This window comes from Trachemys scripta, chromosome 16 (genome assembly GCF_013100865.1).
Source record: "Trachemys scripta elegans isolate TJP31775 chromosome 16, CAS_Tse_1.0, whole genome shotgun sequence".
NCBI classification, from domain to species: Eukaryota; Metazoa; Chordata; order Testudines; family Emydidae; genus Trachemys; species Trachemys scripta.
The window spans coordinates 16,634,307-16,649,803 of record NC_048313.1 but is presented as its reverse complement, the minus strand read 5'-3'; the positions used below and the strand labels follow the sequence as shown (position 1 = coordinate 16,649,803).

Genomic DNA, 15,497 nt, shown 5'->3' with positions numbered 1-15,497 from the left:
GGGGGGGGGCTGGAGCTCACTCAGAGCGGGGAGGGGGGTTCGCGGGGGTTCACACTGGGACTCACTCAGGATCCTGGCAAGGGGCTGCCCTTGCCCCGTCCATGACCCCCCACCCCATTCCCATCACCCCAGAGCCGCGCAGGCCCCGGCCCCATGGAGCGCGCCGGGGAGGGGTTCCCGGCCTCGGCCGTGGCGGCCGTGCTGAAGCCCAGCGCCGGCCTGCCCGAGGCGAGCCTGCAGGTGCGGGGCTACGACTTCGACCGCGGGTTGGATCACCGCGCCCTGCTCCAGTCCTACCTCACCACCGGCTTCCAGGCCACCAGCTTCGGGCAGGCCGTGCAGGAGATCAACAGGATGGTGAGAACGGGGGAGGGGAGGCTGGAGCCAGGACGCCTGGGTTCTGTCCTGGCTCTGGGAGGGGAGTGGGGTTGAGTGGTTAGAGCAGGATGAGGGGGGGCTGGGAGTCAGGACTCCTGGGTTCTGTACCTCTGCTGGCTGTGGGGAAGCCACTGCCCCGCTCTGTGCCTCAGTTTCTCCATGTCCCATTCGCTCCTTGAGGCTGCCAATGAGAGCCAGGGGGGAGGGGGCCGGTAGCTTGGGCGCCTGTGCAGGGGGGTGAGTGCCTCGATCCGCCAGCCTGGGTGCCCCTGACATGTGGCTGCTCCGGTTCCCAGATCGCAGCGAAGCTGGAGCCGCTGGGCGAGGAGGAGGAGACCCGCGCTGACCTGAACCCCTGCCACCGGCAGCCTTCGGGCTGCACCATCTTCCTGGGTTTCACCTCCAACCTCATCAGCTCGGGCATCCGCGAGACTATCCGCTACCTGGTGCAGCACAACATGGTATGGCCCCTGCCCCTCCCCCCCAGTCACTGAGCACTGTGCCCCCCCACCCCCGGTGTCCCTTGGCACTGAGCACCTGTGTCCCCGAGGACCCCTCCCAGAGCCCGGCTCTGACACCCAGGCTGCTGCCATATCCCCCCATTCCCTTCAACCCCAGTGCTGGGCTCCGACACCCGAACAGCAGCCGCCCTGCCGACCCTTCAGCTGGGGGCTCCCAGCACTGGAGTCCCGGGGGGTGTGGGGGGGTGTCTGACAGGCAGGGGTCCCTGTGCCGCGCAGGTGGACGTGCTGGTCACCACAGCAGGCGGCGTGGAAGAGGATCTCATCAAATGCCTGGCACCTACCTACGTGGGGGAATTCAGCCTGCAGGGGAAGGAGCTTCGGCAGAGCGGGATCAACAGGTACAGGGGGCCGGGGGGCTGCTCCGGTCTAGCCGGGCGCGCGCACGGCTGGGAGGCAGGACTCCTGGGTTCTCTGGGAGGGGATTGGGATTTAGTGGTTAGAGGGGGGCGGGGCTGGGAGCCAGGACTCCTGGGTTCTGTCCCTGGTTTGGGAGGAGAGTGAGGTCTAGGGGTTAGAGTGGGGAGGCTGGGAGGCAGGACTCCTGGGTTCTTTGGGAGGGGATTGGGATTTAGTGGTTAGAGGGGGGCGGGGCTGGGAGCCAGGACTCCTGGGTTCTGTCCCTGGTTTGGGAGGAGTGTGGGGAGGCTGCGAGTCAGGAACTGATGCTCTAGAGGTAAAAGGCTCCATCTCCTGTTCCCAGCCACTCCGCCAGGATCCTCTCTGCTCCCCCAATCTGTGGGGATCAGGACATGCCAGCTGTGTCCCTGTTCCTTGGGGCAGAGTGGGGTTTGTGGAGAGGCTGAGTCCAGCTGGTTTTGGGGGGGCCGGGGACTGAACCTGCTTGTTTCTCTCCAGGATCGGGAACCTGCTGGTGCCCAACGACAACTACTGCAAGTTCGAAGACTGGCTTATGCCCATCCTGGACCAGATGGTCGCTGAGCAGAATGTGGAGGTGAGAGCCAGGGGGTGGGGGAAGCTTCAGGGGAGGCCGTGTCCCAGGGGAGGGGATGGTGCTGGGCCTGTAGGACGCTGGGAAAGCCTCTGACCTGATCCCTACTCAACCCCCCCACTCTCCCTGCCAAAATACTTGGCATGTGTAGATGGGAGGGGAGTGGTTAGAGAAAGGGGGGCTGGGAGTTAGGATGCCTGGGTTCTATCCCTGGCTCTGGGAATGGAGTGGGGGGTCTAGTGGGTTGAGCAGAGGGTGGGTGGGGCACTGGGAGTCAAGACTCTTGGGTTCGATCTCTTGGGAGAGTCACGTCCCTCCATGCCTCAGTTTCCCTATCTGTACTGTAATGGGGAGAGCAGGTGAACGTCGATAACTCCCTCTTAGCTGTGGGGGGGAGGGGGCAGGGCAGGGGTTGGGTCGGGTCACCCAGCCCGGAGGGGGTGGTTTCACCACAGCTTTGCCCCTTGGGTCCTGCAGGGTGTGAAATGGACCCCGTCCAAGATGATCGCACGGCTGGGCAAGGAAATAAACAATCCTGAATCGGTCTATTACTGGGCACAGAAGGTCAGTTTTTTTGGGGGGAGGGGGGGGTCCTGTTCATTTCCCCACTGGGGTTCAGGCTAACCTTTTCCAGGCTAGGATTTGACTGTTAGCTGAACCATACCGCCATCTACCCCCCCCCCCGCCCCTCCCTCTCTGGGAGAGCCTGGGTGACCGGCTGGTTGGAGTGCTGCCCCTTTAAGAGCAGGCTAGATAATGACTCAGAAATCGGCCACATCCCCCTGGGTTTCACCCGGTCTGGGGGGGGATCAGCAGCTTGTTCCCCGGGGCTTCAGCCCTTCCGCGTGGGGGGGGGGGGGGCAATCCGCAGCACACGCCCCCCCCCATCACGGGGGAAACAAATCTCTCCCATCTCTTGCTATATGTTCATGCAGCACCTGACACAACAGGGGCCCTGATCTCAGTCGGGGGAGGAGGGGGGTTCTAGGCTCTACCATAATATAGTGGCCCTGCTCCTCCACAAATGCTACTTTGAGGGAGACTCTCCCCCCCACCCCCAAGGGTGGTGTTCTACCCTCAGCCCACCCAATCAGTTGCCACAGGGGGAACTAACCCAAACTCCCCCTCCCGTCTCCTCTGCCCCGCCCCACGCTCCCGGCCCCACTCATGTGCCCCTTTGCAGAACAACATCCCGGTGCTGAGCCCGGCCCTGACGGACGGATCCCTGGGGGACATGATCTTCTTCCACTCCTACAAGAACCCCGGTTTGGTGCTGGACATTGTGGAAGGTGATTGTCTCCTTCCCCCCAGGCATGGGCCTTTCTCTGCAGCATCCTGATTTCTCAGCCCCCTGGCTTAAACTGGGCAGGAATCGCAGGCCCAATGCCTGCAGTGCTGGGGGGATTCCTAGCATGTGGGGGGGACCCCCTTCAAATCGAGCTCTAGGGAACCCTGCCTGCATTACTGCAGAGCGTAGATTGTCCCCCTGCTGAGGCTCCCCACCCCAGACAAGGTGCAGAGGGGCTCCTGGGTTCTAGCCCAGCTCGGGGAGGGCAGTGGGATTTAATGGTTTAAGGCAGGGGAGGGGGCAGGGCAGGACTCCTGGGTCCTCTTCCTGGGTGGGAGCAGGCAGCAGGAAGAAGGGGGTCACCATGGTCTCTTTCTCTCAGCAGATCTCCGGCTGATCAACACCCAGGCCATCTTCGCCAAGAAGACGGGCATGATCATCTTGGGAGGGGGCCTGGTCAAACACCACATCGCCAACGCCAACCTGATGGTGAGGGAGGGCTTGGGCTGGGATGGTGGGTGTGTCCCTGCTGCCTGGCCACTGCCCCCCACTGGCTGGGCTCGTGTGTGTTAACCCAGGTGTATCTAAGAGCCCTGCGATAGCTTTAGGTCCAACATTCATTTGGGGGATTAAATTGAGCACCTCAAATTGCACATTCCCTCCCCCTGTCCTGCTTGGGGAGGGGGCTGGGAGAAACCCACCCTGGGGTCACGCTCCCTCTCTCTCTGTCTTGCAGAGAAACGGGGCTGACTACGCTGTCTACGTTAACACGGCACAGGAGTTCGACGGCTCCGACTCGGGGGCCCGGCCAGACGAGGCGGTGTCCTGGGGGAAGATCCGCACGGACGCCAAGCCCGTGAAGGTGGGCGTGGAGATCTGGAGGGTGGCTGTGTTTGGGGGTTGGGGAGCTGGAGGGATTGGGGGATGCGGGGGTGGAGAGCTGGGTGCCTGCACTCATGTCCCTGGTCGCTCTCCCGGTGGCAGGTTTACGCCGACGCCTCCCTGGTTTTCCCACTGCTGGTGGCAGAGACCTTCGCCCAGAAAGCCAGCGCCTTTGCCTCCGAGAAGCAGCACGACTGAGACCCCCCAGCCCAGCAGGGCCCTGGACTGGGGCGCAGCGGGGGGAGTCTGGATGGGGAGGGGAGTCCTAGGCCCCAGGAACAAATGGGCTCCTCCCCAAGCCCAGTTCCCCCCCCCACCCCACCCCTCCTCTGCCCCTGTGTCTGTGCCAGGATCACAGGGAAGTGGGAGAGGGTCTGGCTTTATCCCTTTCCCTCTCTATAACCCCCTGCTTCCAAATTCACAAGGGCTGGGGCGTGCCTGGGCGTCAGAACTCCTGGTTCGAGTCCTGGCTCTGCCGCTGACTGGTTGGGTGACACGCCCCCCCAACCCCCCCGCTGTAGAATGGGGGTGGCCTTGCCTGCCCTCAGGGGCTGTGATGCTCGGTGCATTGAGGCCTTAGGTGAGGGCAGGGTTGTGACCAGCTCCCCCCAGGCTGTTGGCAGAGCCTGGCACCCACCCGCTCCCCAATCCGCCTTGGGCCCCATAGATTCCTGCTAGGGCCTGATTGGACACTTTGGGTGGCTGGGGGCAGTATGGCTGGGCCTGGTCCCACTGATGCACGGCACATGTTAAACATGATTTTATTATTCAGCTTTTGGGAAAGAGCAACTGTGCTCCCATCCCACGCGGTCAGGACACCTGTTAGCAGCAGCGAAGAGCCAGCCAGCCGGCTTTCACGGCTCCCCTCTAATGTCAGCGGCTGCGTGGCACTAAACCCCTGCTGCTGCGTGTTCCCTCTCCAGCGACCCCGAGGGGAGAACACCCCTAGCGCAGGCTAACGGAGCCCTGTCGTGAGGGCGGCCTGGGGGAGGGGAGCTGTGCCCCCCTGGGGAGAGCCGGGGCGCGTCCGTTCTAACCTGTGCTAGAAACACCCCCTTTTGCAGGGGGGAGAGAACCGCCCGGCAGCACTGAGCTCTGGCACCCGCCCGCTCCTGCCGTTCTGCAGCAGGGAAAACAGAGAGAGTTTAGCTCCTGGCTGGAGCTGGTGCCCAGGTGTCAGTTTCCATGCAGGGCGCTGGTTGTGCCCTCACTGGACCTGTCGGGGGCAGGGGGAGGGTGACTGTGGCGTACTTGACCGATGGAACGGACGCCTGGCACTGGGGGATAGATTTTGGGGAAGACTTTAAAAAACCAAAGCCCCAGATGGGTGACGGTTAGAGGCCTTGGGTACCCCCATTAATGTCTTCTGAAGTCTCCCCACCCCCCGAGCCTCTGAGCCAGTTGTGGCTGTGTCCAATGCCCCCTGGAGAGTGGGGTGATGATAGTGGGGGGCTGTAGGGGCACTGGTTGGTAGAGGGTTGCTGGGCAGGCCCACAACTCCTGCATGGCTGGGCTCTGAGCTGCTGTGGAGGGCAAGAGGTCACCCCCCCCCCCCCCATGCTCTGGGGCTCACTGCTGCTGCCCCCCCTAGAGTCCCGGCCGCCCCCACTCGGAGACGGGGCTCAATAAAGCGGCTGTCCCAAGACTGAGTCCGTGTGTGATTGGCCGGAGGGACGCCTGATGCTCCCACTCAACAGGCGGGCGGCTGCTCCTCGGCTGTGTGGGGCTCCTCCCTCCAGAACTGCACGCGCCCCTCGGTGGCCGTGAGCAGGCCGGGCTCGCTGGGGTGGAAGGACAGGGACTGGACCACGCCTCTGCCCACGGGCAGGCTCAGCGTCAGGGAGCCCTGTGGAGGGAGGAAAGGCCCGCAGTGAGAATGACCCGGGCAGCTAGGAACGGTGGGGGGGGGACCCCCAGGGCAGGGGGGACTGTGCTGCCCCCATCTCACCTCAACCAGGTCCCAGAAATACACCTGCCCGTCCTCCGAGCAGCTGGCCACGTGCGTGTCCTTCTCGCTCAGGCAGCAGTCCAGCTTGTAGGCCGTGTTCTTGTGGCCAGTGTATCTAGAGCGGAACAGACCAGACGGGGTCTGCACGGGGGGAACGGGGAACCCCTCATGCTGCACCCACCTGGATCACTCCACCAGCCCGTGCCCCAGGCTGGCCCGACACCACCTTTCCTTGTGTGCAGGGCCCTAGCGTGCTGAGCAGCCCCTCGTGAGGGACCAGCGGGCCTGGATTTCAGTGGGGCAGGTGCCTAAATACCTCTGAGGAGCTGGGGGGCTGCAGCTGGGGGGAGGGGAGATCAGAGTCAGTCACTCACCCCCCCCAGCAGGCAGTGTCTGTGGCTAAGGCCCCAGACTCGGGGTGGGGCTGCCCCCGAGAGCGAGAGACTCTTGTGCAACAAGGGTCCTGGGACTGGCTGAGCCCCCGTGTTGAGCCCCAGCTCTGTGCCCGGGGGGAGTGTCCCCCACACGTGCAGCCGAGGGCTCCCGGCCAGAGGGGGTGACGTACTCGCCCAGCAACTCCCCGGTGTCCTTGTCCAGCAGGCGCAGGGTGGAGTCCAGGCTGGCAGCCAGCGTGCACTGCCCGTCCTTGCTGAAACACACGCTGGTGACGGGGCCTGCAAGGATGAAGCAGCAGATGCTGGAGGTGACGGAAACCAGGAGTTGGCACAGAGGGGGGTGTGGGTAAAAGCCCAACCAGCCTGCCCACCCTGGGGCCGGATCAGAGCCAGCGCCCCATTTCCCCCACCCAGCCAGTCCCCTGCCCGGGGTCCAGATCAGAGCCAGCGGCCCTAGAGGGGAAGGGCCCTGTGTTACATTCCCTGACAGCTTATTTCCCATATTGGAGCAGCATTGGAACTGGCGCCCTCTAGAGGCCATTCCCTACCCCTTAATCAGCCAACCTCCCCTCCCTCATGGCAACTGGTGTCAGGCAGGAGTGGGGGGATCTTTCGGGGGATGTTTCCCACAAGCAGGAATGAACCCAGGGACGTTCTCTGGCCTGGGCCATAGAGGAAGTCAGCCCAGAGGATCACCACGCCCCCTTCTGGCCGTGGCTCTGTGGCGCAGGCTCCCGGCGGGAGCTGTTTTCTCTCACTTACTTCCAACGTAATCCGAGTACAGTTCCCCTGCGCGCAGGTCGTAGCGCCGGACGCGGCCGTCCACAGAGCTGGGGGGGGACGGGACAGCAGGAGGGGTTACAGGGCAAGTACAGAGGCTGTGACGCCCAGGCCCCCAACACACGCACGCGCGCGCCCAGGCGGGGCGCTCCCAGGGCAGCTCCTGGGAATGTAGCTGGAGGAGGGGGGAGTCAAGCCCCTGAACCAGCTCCTTTCCCGCATATGGCAACCCACAAGGGTCAAATCTGAGGCTGCCCAGCCCTGGTGGGGGAGGTTACCTGCCTCGCCCTACCCTGATGAAGGTTCTTCAGTCTGTGCCCTGGGGGCTCTGGCTGTGGGTCTACAGCTGAACTGCAGGGGCCGGCCCCCTCTCAGCCCCGTCCTGCCCCAGTGGAGCCCCCCTCACCCAGAGAGGATCTCGTAATCTGACACTTTCAGGCTGGACACCCCGTCCTTGGCTTCGTCCAGGATCTGGATGGGGTCGGGTCTGCGTGAGCGGCAGTCCCAACAGCGGACGCTGGAATCGATTGAGCCTAGGAGAGAGCACAGCGCAGATTCGGGGGAACAGCCTGGGCACATCCCGGGCTGGATCTAGCCCGGCCAGACCACAGAGTTCCTTAAGGACCCGCGATGAGTCAGCTGGGGCTTCGGAGCCGCTTTGCTTACCCGACAGGATCACGGTGGCCTCCTCGTTGAACTGCACGCAGTTCACCTTCTGTGGATGGAGAGACCGGTCAGGACGGACAGCCGGGGCCAAGTCCAGCGCACGGGGCGTGGCCCTCGAGCGCTCTCCCTGCAGTCGCTGGGCCATCCCCCGAGCAATCTCCCCCTAAGCCACTACTGATCCCCTCACCCCCTCCTCAACCTGGCTGCAGCTTCCCCAACAGCCCCCCCATCTCCCCTCCCAACGCTCCCTACAAGCAACTCAACATAACCCCGAGCTGCTTCACCATCCTATAACCCTTCCCCCTGTGCCCACACTCAGTTGCTGCACCTGTCCGGGCACCGCTCTAGGCAGCACCACCTCGATTCAGTCCCCACCCTGGTAGCAGGAAGGGTTAAGGCTGCATGGGTCACACCCACTGGCTGAGAGCAAGGGAGCCTCCCCGGACTGACGTAATAAGTGATGGGGCAGGCAGCTACACCCGCAACTTGTGTTAAGTCCTAGTGGGACAGGGAGAGAGTAGCTGGGCCGGCCCCTCCCCACACCCAGCAAGTCATTCCCCACATGTAGCAGGCTGGCTGATATCAGCCTGCGGCACCCCCAACCTAGGCAGCACTGCAGTAACCAAACGGGCCTCACCCCCGCGTGACCTCTGAACTTGCGGATCACCTGCCCACTGGCTACGTCCCACAGGACGACCGTTTTGTCGGCCCCACAGGAGCAGAGCTGGCTGTTATCAAAGGAGCTGTGGGGGAAGGAGGAAGACAAGGTTAGGCGTTACTGTGAAGATACGACCACGCAGGGGGAGGTTACAGATGCGCATCTACGAGGCTTTGCATCCCTTTGGCATGTCAGCCTAGCTGTCCCCGTTTTACGGCTAGGGAGAAACTGAGGCACAAGGGGGAGACGTGCCACACAGCAAATCAGTGACATAATAGAACCCAGGAATCCTGACTCCCAGTGTCCCTCCTGCACAACCCACTGGAAACCACTCACTCCCAGAGCTGGGGACAGAACCCCGCAGTACTCACTCCGCCTCCGCCAATACCCTTCCCCACCTGCTCTAACCACTTGCATGCCAAACACTCTAAAGTGGCGTTGATCCTGAAGCCCCTGGGGTTCCGAGAGAAGTGGAGTCCGTTCCCCACCCTTACCCAGCTGCGTCCAACACTTCGTAGCCGTGGCCACTGTAGGTCTTCAGGAGGGTCCCCTTGTGGGGGTTCCACAGCTTCAGGGACTTGTCGCTTCCGCAGGTGAGACAGTAATTTCCATCCACTGCAGGAGACAGGACAAAGAATGATCCAAGGGGACAGCGTAGCAACCCCACAGCTTGTGCCTGCCCCACAGAGGCACCAGCCCCACATCCAGCATTTCCACCCCACAGCTGTGCTCTCCTCCCTTCTGTCCTCTTACTCTGCATGGCTCCCGGCTAGTCCCATTCCTCCATGCATGCTCTCCCAGCCGCCCCCCCCCCCGATGGAAGAAACTAAGGGCAGATCTCCTCGCTGGCATCAACAGGGCTCTAAATGCCCCACACGGCTCGGACTTCATTGCTCTAACCACTTGACCCCAGTCCCCTCCCAGAGGGGAACAGAATCCAGGAGTCCTGCCCCTCATTTCAACTCACTAGACCCCACTGCCTCCCTTCATGGGGCCCGTGAGGACACACTCACCATTAAACCTCACTGCCCTGACCGCTCCCTGTTTGCACTCCAGAGTCTGCACCAGCTTCTTTGGCAGCTCTGGCTTCTTGGGCTTCGGCTCAGGAAACGCCATGATGGGACCCAAGCGGCTGGTACCTACGGTGGCTAAATCTGAGAGATCTGGACTCTGTGAGCGTGGGGCTGGGGTGACCCTGGGGAGCGTTACAAATCTCTCACCAGACTCCGGCTTTAGGGGCGTCTCCCTGGGGGCTGGAGTCACTCGCTCACACGCTGGGGGAAGTGGTTGGTGCCGTCCTGGCTAAGGAAACAACAGGAAAGTGATCTGGTGGCTGTTGCTGCCACAGGAGGCAGGGGAAAGGAAAACCCAACCCCCGCTAGATCTAGGCCTTGGCTGGGTTTCACGTGCAGTCCGGGGGGGTCGGGGACACAGAGGTCACCCGATTAAGACCCAGGGAGCTGCACACATTTAGAGCCATCCACGACCCATCCCCTATAGAGCTGTGTGCAGTGTCCTTCACCCACCCCTATGGCCTCCACAGCCTTGCACCTATAGCCCCCCCGTTCCTCCCAGTCTCCTTCCAACCCCTATAGCCCCCCCCCAGTCTATTACAGGCTCACTCATCCCCTATATGCTCCTAAGCCCCCTATAGCCCCCCCAGCCCATCAGTCTCACTCCCCCCCTCCCAGACCTCTCCCCCACGCAGTACCTGGGGAAAGGGGCGCTCCGTGTCCGGCTCCCATTCCCGTCCCCCGGCCCCGCAGGTTCCGGCTCCCTTGGTTCCGCCCCCCTGGGCCCCGCCTGCTCTGAGCCGGGACCCACCGCGGGGGGAAGCGCTCGTTGTCGGCCCCGCCTCGTCCCCTGCCCGCCCCCCCGTGGGGTCCGGCTCGCCCCGGCCAGGCGCGGGGGAAGGGGGTCATCCGGAACCATTGCTCCGGGCCGCGGGGTGTTACAGCGATCCGCGCCCCCCGGGAGCATGGCCAGCAACAGCATGGCGGACCCCCGGCGGCCCAACAAGGTGCTGAGGTGAGCGGGCGGGGCGGGGAGGGCGAGTTCTGTTAAGTGGCTCCATGTCTCGTTGGCAGCTGGTGTCAAGCGGAGCGTCCCAGTGCCCTGGGGCCGGTTGTGTTCAATATCTTCATTACTGATCTGGAGGATGGTGTGGACTGAACCCGCAGCACGTTCGCAGATGACACTAAACTAGGAGGCGTGGTAGACACGCTGGAGGGTAGGGATCGGATACAGAGGGACCTAGACAAATTAGAGGATTGGGCCAAAAGAAACCTGATGAGGTTCAACAAGGACAAGTGCAGAGTCCTGCACTTAGGACGGAAGAATCCCATGCACTGCTACAGACTAGGGACCGAATGGCTAGGTAGCAGTTCTGCTGAAAAGGACCTAGGGGTCACAGTGGACGAGAAGCTGGATATGAGTCAACAGTGTGCTCTTGTTGCCAAGAAGGCTAATGGCATTTTGGGCTGTATAAGTAGGGGCATTGCCAGCAGATCGAGGGACGTGATCGTTCCCCTCTATCCGGCATTGGTGAGGCCTCAGCTGGAGTACTGTGTCCAGTTTTGGGCCCCACACTACAAGAAGGATGTGGAAAAATTGGAAAGTCCAGCGGAGGGCAACAAAAATGATTAGAGGTCTGGAGCACATGACTTATGAGGAGAGGCGGAGGGAACTGGGATTGTTTAGACTACAGAAGAGAAGAATGAGGGGGGATTTGATAGCTGCTTTCAACTACCTGAAGGGGGGTTCCAAAGAGGATGGATCTAGACTGTTCTCAGTGGTACCAGATGACAGAACAAGAAGCAATGGTCTCAAGTTGCAGTGGGGGAGGTCTAGGTTGGATATGAGGAAAAACTTTTTCACTAGGAGGGTGGTGAAGCACTGGAATGGATTACCTAGGGACGTGGTGGAATCTCCTTCCTTAGAGGTTTTTGGGGACAAAGCTCTGGCTGGGATTGGTCCTGCATTGAGCAGGGGGTTGGACTAGATACCTCCTGAGGTCCCTTCCAACCCTGAGATTCTATGATTCGGGGTCCTCATAGTGAGGCCATGGCGCTGCCCCATAGGGAATGCTGAAGCGTGCCACTGAGGGATGTCTGGACAGCGAGCTCCATGTGGCAGCCCCTTGATAGCCAAAGCCTCAGGGTGGGGGAAAATTGTCCTGTTAAACAGGAAGGGGTGATCGCTATGGGGTCTGTATCTGGTGGGGTTAACCAGCGGGATCCCCAAGGGGTGGGTGGTAGGAATCTGGCCAGTTGTTGGAGGGTCATGGGTGACCGTCTTTTGGCAGAGAGGAGGGAACTGGAGATACTGGCACTTCCCACCCCAGGTTATTCTTGTTCCCTAGTTCCCTCTCTTGCCAATGGCAACCAACCGGAAACCTGCCAACATGTTTCCCACAGCCCCAAGAACAGACCTCAGCTAGGACTGACATTAGATCCCTCTCTACCTGCATTAGACCTGGTTATTGGAGGTGAAAGGCTCCATAACTCATTCCCTGATTGTGCTAAGTTGCTCAGGCCTGGGGATGGATATGAACCAGTGCCCTAGATGAGAAAGCCCCCGTGTCTGATTCCTCATCCCCACCCTGTGCCACCCAGTCTGCCTGAGCTAGGGCTGGACTGATACCAGTGACCTGAAGATGAAAGGCCCCTAATCCCATTCCACACCCTCGCAGATCCCTGTTTATCTTCATGTTACCTATGGAGAAGAGGGCTAATAGTTTCCAAGTGTGAGTTAACACTCCCGTCTCTCTCTCGTAACATGCTATTGCACGCTTGCTTTGTAGGTACAAGCCTCCGTCTACAGAGAACAACCCCACGCTGGAAGATCCCACTCCAGATTACATGAACCTGTTGGGGATGATTTTCAGCATGTGTGGCTTAATGCTTAAGGTGAGCAGGAAAGGAATGAACATTAGATCTTGCGTAGGTAAGATGCCTTCTAGGGCGAAGCAAACATGAGATGCATGCTCTTTATTATAAAGGACATCTGTGCAGCTGGGCGCTGTAGCACTCCATAGCCTCCCCGTGCCTGTTCCCTTAACCAACTGGCTGCTCTTTCACAGAATCCTAGAACTGCTGGGCAAGGAGGGACCTCAAGAGGGACCTAGTGTGTATCTGAATTGCAAAGACAAACCCACGGTGCCGAGTCTCAGAGCCAGAGCAACTGGCTCGGCTGCAGGGCTAAAAATAGCAGTGTAGATGTTCCCACTCAGGCGGGAGCCTGGGCTCCAAGACCCTCCTGCTTTGGCAGGTTTCAGATCCCGGGCTCCAGCCCAGGCGGGAATGTGCACACTGCCATTTTTAGCCCTGCAGCTCAAGCCCCGTGAGCCTGAGTCAAGTGCCCCAGGCTCTGAGACTCAGCGCCACAGGTTTTTCTTTACAGTGTAGACATGCCCAGAGTGCATCTCCCCCCCGCCCACTGAGGCAGGGTTAAGTATGCCAAGTCCATCCCTGACAAACGTTTGTCTAACCTGTGCTTGAAAACCTCCAATGACAGGGATTCCACAGCCTCCCTGTGTTAAATGATTTGGGGGATGGAAGAGGGGGAGACCTAGAGTGGTCTAAGCCACTGCACTGAAACAGGATTGAAAGAGGAGTCGTCATTACTTCTGTTCCTGGCTGAGTGTTTAGTGGGTAGAAAAGGGAACTGGGAGTCCAGGCTCTAGTGGGCTCTTCCTGGCTGGAGGAGGGAGTGTGTCCTAATGGTTAAATCGGGACTGGGAGCCAGGACTTCAGGGTCCTGTTCCCAGCTCTGCTACTGATTTGCTGTGTGACTTTGGGCGAGTCGGTGAAATGGTATTGATACTAACTTCACAGGGGAGCAGGGATTGTGATCTTTGTTTAAGGAATGTTTTAAAGAGCTCTGAGACTTGCCCAGTATTATTAGCTATTGAAGATCCTGAGAGATCCCGTAAGTGCCCACTTTGAGGTTCTCAAATTAGTTCCTCTGTGTTTCTAGCTGAAGTGGTGTGCTTGGATTGCTGTCTATTGCTCCTTCATTAGCTTTGCCAACTCCAGAAGCTCAGAGGACACCAAACAGATGATGAGCAGCTTCATGTGAGTCATTGTCTTCCTTTAACCGTCTTATTCACTGACCATGTGAATCAAAGACATGCGTCCAAACGTGCCTACCTGTCCACGTTGTGGTTAGAGCAGAGGAGTAGAAGCCAGAACTTCTGGGCTCTGTGCCCAACTCTGCCACTAATACTGCATGATTTTGTACTTTGACACTTTCCTGCTGCCTTGGTTTCTCCATCTGTAAAATGGGGATAAAATGGTATTGGTGATTAGTACGGAGCGCTCTTCATCCTAGTCCGCAATGAACCAGCGCCCCAGCATGGTGCTTTGGTGATAGAGGGCTGGTCTGTTGGCGGTGCCATCGTTTGAATGAGATGTAAAAGCAAGGTCTTGCTCGTTCTTGGATATCAAATTCCACGGCATCTTTTCCTAAAAGCTGAGCTGTGAACCCATGTCCTGACCAGTTCCCAACTCTGGAATCTACAGTCTGTTTCCTTAAATACCTACACTGCAGTTCCAGTTGGATGAAAAATTCTTCATCTCCTGTCAAAAACTGGTACAGTGTTTGATGCTAAGCAGCTGCTGCCTTCCACTGTAGAGGTGGCTACACCTCTGTGTGGGTGAGCAATCCTTGTACGCATGGTTGAGAAAGCAAGTACTTTGGAATCCCTGGGAATTGTTCACCAACATGCTAGTGCTGTACAAGACCCAGACATGACGGTGGATATTGAAATAATAATAAAAAAACCTCATGGTTGGTAGGTTTTTAAAACGATTGATTTTCTTCCTCTGGATTCAGGTTGTCTATCTCTGCTGTGGTGATGTCCTATCTACAGAATCCCCAACCCATGTCCCCGCCTTGGTGAAGAGATTAGCACAACTCCTTCTTGCAAATCCCAGAGAGACACTGTCGGGGGAGAGGAAGGATTCACACACTAGAACCATCTGTTTGTACAAGCAGCGTGGTGTAACACTCGGCTATCAAATTAAATGGGTGGTTGTTGTAGGAGCTTTGGTTTAAAAAAACAATCTGTGCGCATGTAGAATGGTGCCTCTCGTCTCTTTGTCACCAGTTTCATAGGGGCTGAAAGTACTTACCATCTCTGATATTTTGTGGGTCTCAGTCCAGTTTCCAAGGTTCCGCATTGTAAAAATAAGTCACCATGACTGGCACTAACTGGCTTGTTGACAGTACAGAGGCCAAGTGTTGACTAGGCCACAGAGATTGCTCTCTGCTGGGTGGGGTCCTCGCTTATTGGGAAGACGGCATCGGGGGAAGCTTAAGCTGGCCCCAGCCCATGCTGCATCTGCTCTGTGGACAGAGGACTTTAGTCTCAGAGGTTTGTTCTGTTGGCACCTTTTCACCAGCACTAGATCAATACACACTTTAGCTTCACACCAGCAGAATGCTGCTGGCTGTAGTTCACCTCCGAGGCCAGCGGCGAAAGGCTGGGGCTTGAGCCTAGAACATGGTTATTAGGAAGCACTCGCACCGTTTCACAGAAAAGGGCTGAAGCGTCAGATTCAGCAGGCATGTGGACGGAGGGGTGGGGCCGTGCAAACCTTGCCCCAGCCCTCAACGCTCCTGGTGGCAGCGCAAAGCACAGCTGGCCCTGTCCCCGCACAAAGGGGCCGGTCTCAGCTCCCTGGGAGAGATTCACTCCAGGCCACGGAGCCCACCAATGGGGGAGCCCCTCACTGGCTCTCAGGAGGCATCTCCTAGAGACTGGCCCCCTGGGAGGTGGTTGCCCCAGCCCTCCCCACTCCCTGCCCTCAGGCCTGCCGTCAAGGGGGGAGTCAGTTTTGGGAGGGAGATAGACAGAGGTGGGATTTTGTGGGAGCTAGGGGAGGTGTCCATGGGCAGGGGGGAAAGGTGGAGGGGGGTGGTGGTTTGTGGGATCTGGGTGTTTGGTGGGGGGGTTGAGAGAGGGCATAGGAATGTGGGGACTGGTGGCGGTGCCGGGGGAGGGGGGGGCAAGTGTGGGGCATAGGA

General features: G+C 59.6%; 3 protein-coding genes across 4 annotated transcripts in view; 2 read left to right on the top strand and 1 right to left on the bottom strand.

Annotated features, from left to right (window-relative positions):
• The window catches only part of DHPS (deoxyhypusine synthase), a 6,378-nt gene extending 714 nt beyond the window's left edge, over positions 1-5,664 (top strand). The window contains exons 2-10 of the mRNA XM_034792415.1: positions 133-357; positions 675-839; positions 1,119-1,240; positions 1,758-1,854; positions 2,329-2,415; positions 3,035-3,140; positions 3,525-3,628; positions 3,876-4,001; positions 4,124-5,664. Coding sequence (XP_034648306.1) covers positions 154-357; positions 675-839; positions 1,119-1,240; positions 1,758-1,854; positions 2,329-2,415; positions 3,035-3,140; positions 3,525-3,628; positions 3,876-4,001; positions 4,124-4,219 — 1,107 coding nt within the window. The 5' untranslated portion in view covers positions 133-153 and the 3' untranslated portion in view covers positions 4,220-5,664. The remainder of the gene's footprint in view (positions 1-132; positions 358-674; positions 840-1,118; positions 1,241-1,757; positions 1,855-2,328; positions 2,416-3,034; positions 3,141-3,524; positions 3,629-3,875; positions 4,002-4,123) is intronic.
• WDR83 (WD repeat domain 83) lies at positions 4,766-10,315 on the bottom strand. 2 transcript variants are annotated; one of them, XM_034792417.1, is made up of 10 exons: positions 10,180-10,315; positions 9,482-9,770; positions 8,963-9,083; positions 8,448-8,553; positions 7,811-7,859; positions 7,551-7,677; positions 7,127-7,194; positions 6,535-6,643; positions 5,970-6,084; positions 4,766-5,867 (listed from the first exon to the last, which is right to left on the bottom strand). In XM_034792417.1, exons 2-10 carry the CDS (start codon positions 9,582-9,584, stop codon positions 5,712-5,714), a joined length of 954 nt encoding a protein of 317 aa, XP_034648308.1. In that variant the 5' UTR covers positions 9,585-9,770; positions 10,180-10,315; the 3' UTR covers positions 4,766-5,711. The 2 variants fall into 2 exon arrangements, with proteins under 2 accessions (XP_034648308.1, XP_034648307.1); XM_034792416.1 differs by lacking the exon at positions 10,180-10,315 and having other exon boundaries at positions 9,482-10,023.
• A 30-nt stretch (positions 10,316-10,345) lies between these two features.
• Positions 10,346-14,390, top strand: WDR83OS (WD repeat domain 83 opposite strand). The gene is made up of 4 exons (XM_034792418.1): positions 10,346-10,496; positions 12,271-12,376; positions 13,446-13,543; positions 14,304-14,390. The coding sequence occupies exons 1-4, from the start codon at positions 10,447-10,449 to the stop codon at positions 14,368-14,370; spliced, it is 321 nt and encodes a 106-aa protein (XP_034648309.1). The 5' UTR covers positions 10,346-10,446; the 3' UTR covers positions 14,371-14,390.
• The last annotated feature ends 1,107 nt before the right edge of the window (positions 14,391-15,497 follow it).

Excerpts from the sequence above, each read along its gene's own strand:
- WDR83OS (XM_034792418.1), top strand. The coding sequence starts at position 10,447 with ATGGCCAGCAACAGCATGGCGGACCCCCGGCGGCCCAACAAGGTGCTG. Across the intron at positions 10,497-12,270 it reads CGGCCCAACAAGGTGCTGAG|GTACAAGCCTCCGTCTACAG; the intron begins GTGAGCGGGCGG and ends CTTGCTTTGTAG. Across the intron at positions 13,544-14,303 it reads CAGATGATGAGCAGCTTCAT|GTTGTCTATCTCTGCTGTGG; the intron begins GTGAGTCATTGT and ends CTCTGGATTCAG.
- WDR83 (XM_034792417.1), bottom strand. The coding sequence starts at position 9,584 with ATGGCGTTTCCTGAGCCGAAGCCCAAGAAGCCAGAGCTGCCAAAGAAG. Across the intron at positions 7,860-8,447 it reads AGTTCAGAGGTCACGCGGGG|AAGGTGAACTGCGTGCAGTT; the intron begins GTGAGGCCCGTT and ends CTCCATCCACAG. Across the intron at positions 7,678-7,810 it reads GGCCACCGTGATCCTGTCGG|GCTCAATCGATTCCAGCGTC; the intron begins GTAAGCAAAGCG and ends GCTCTCTCCTAG.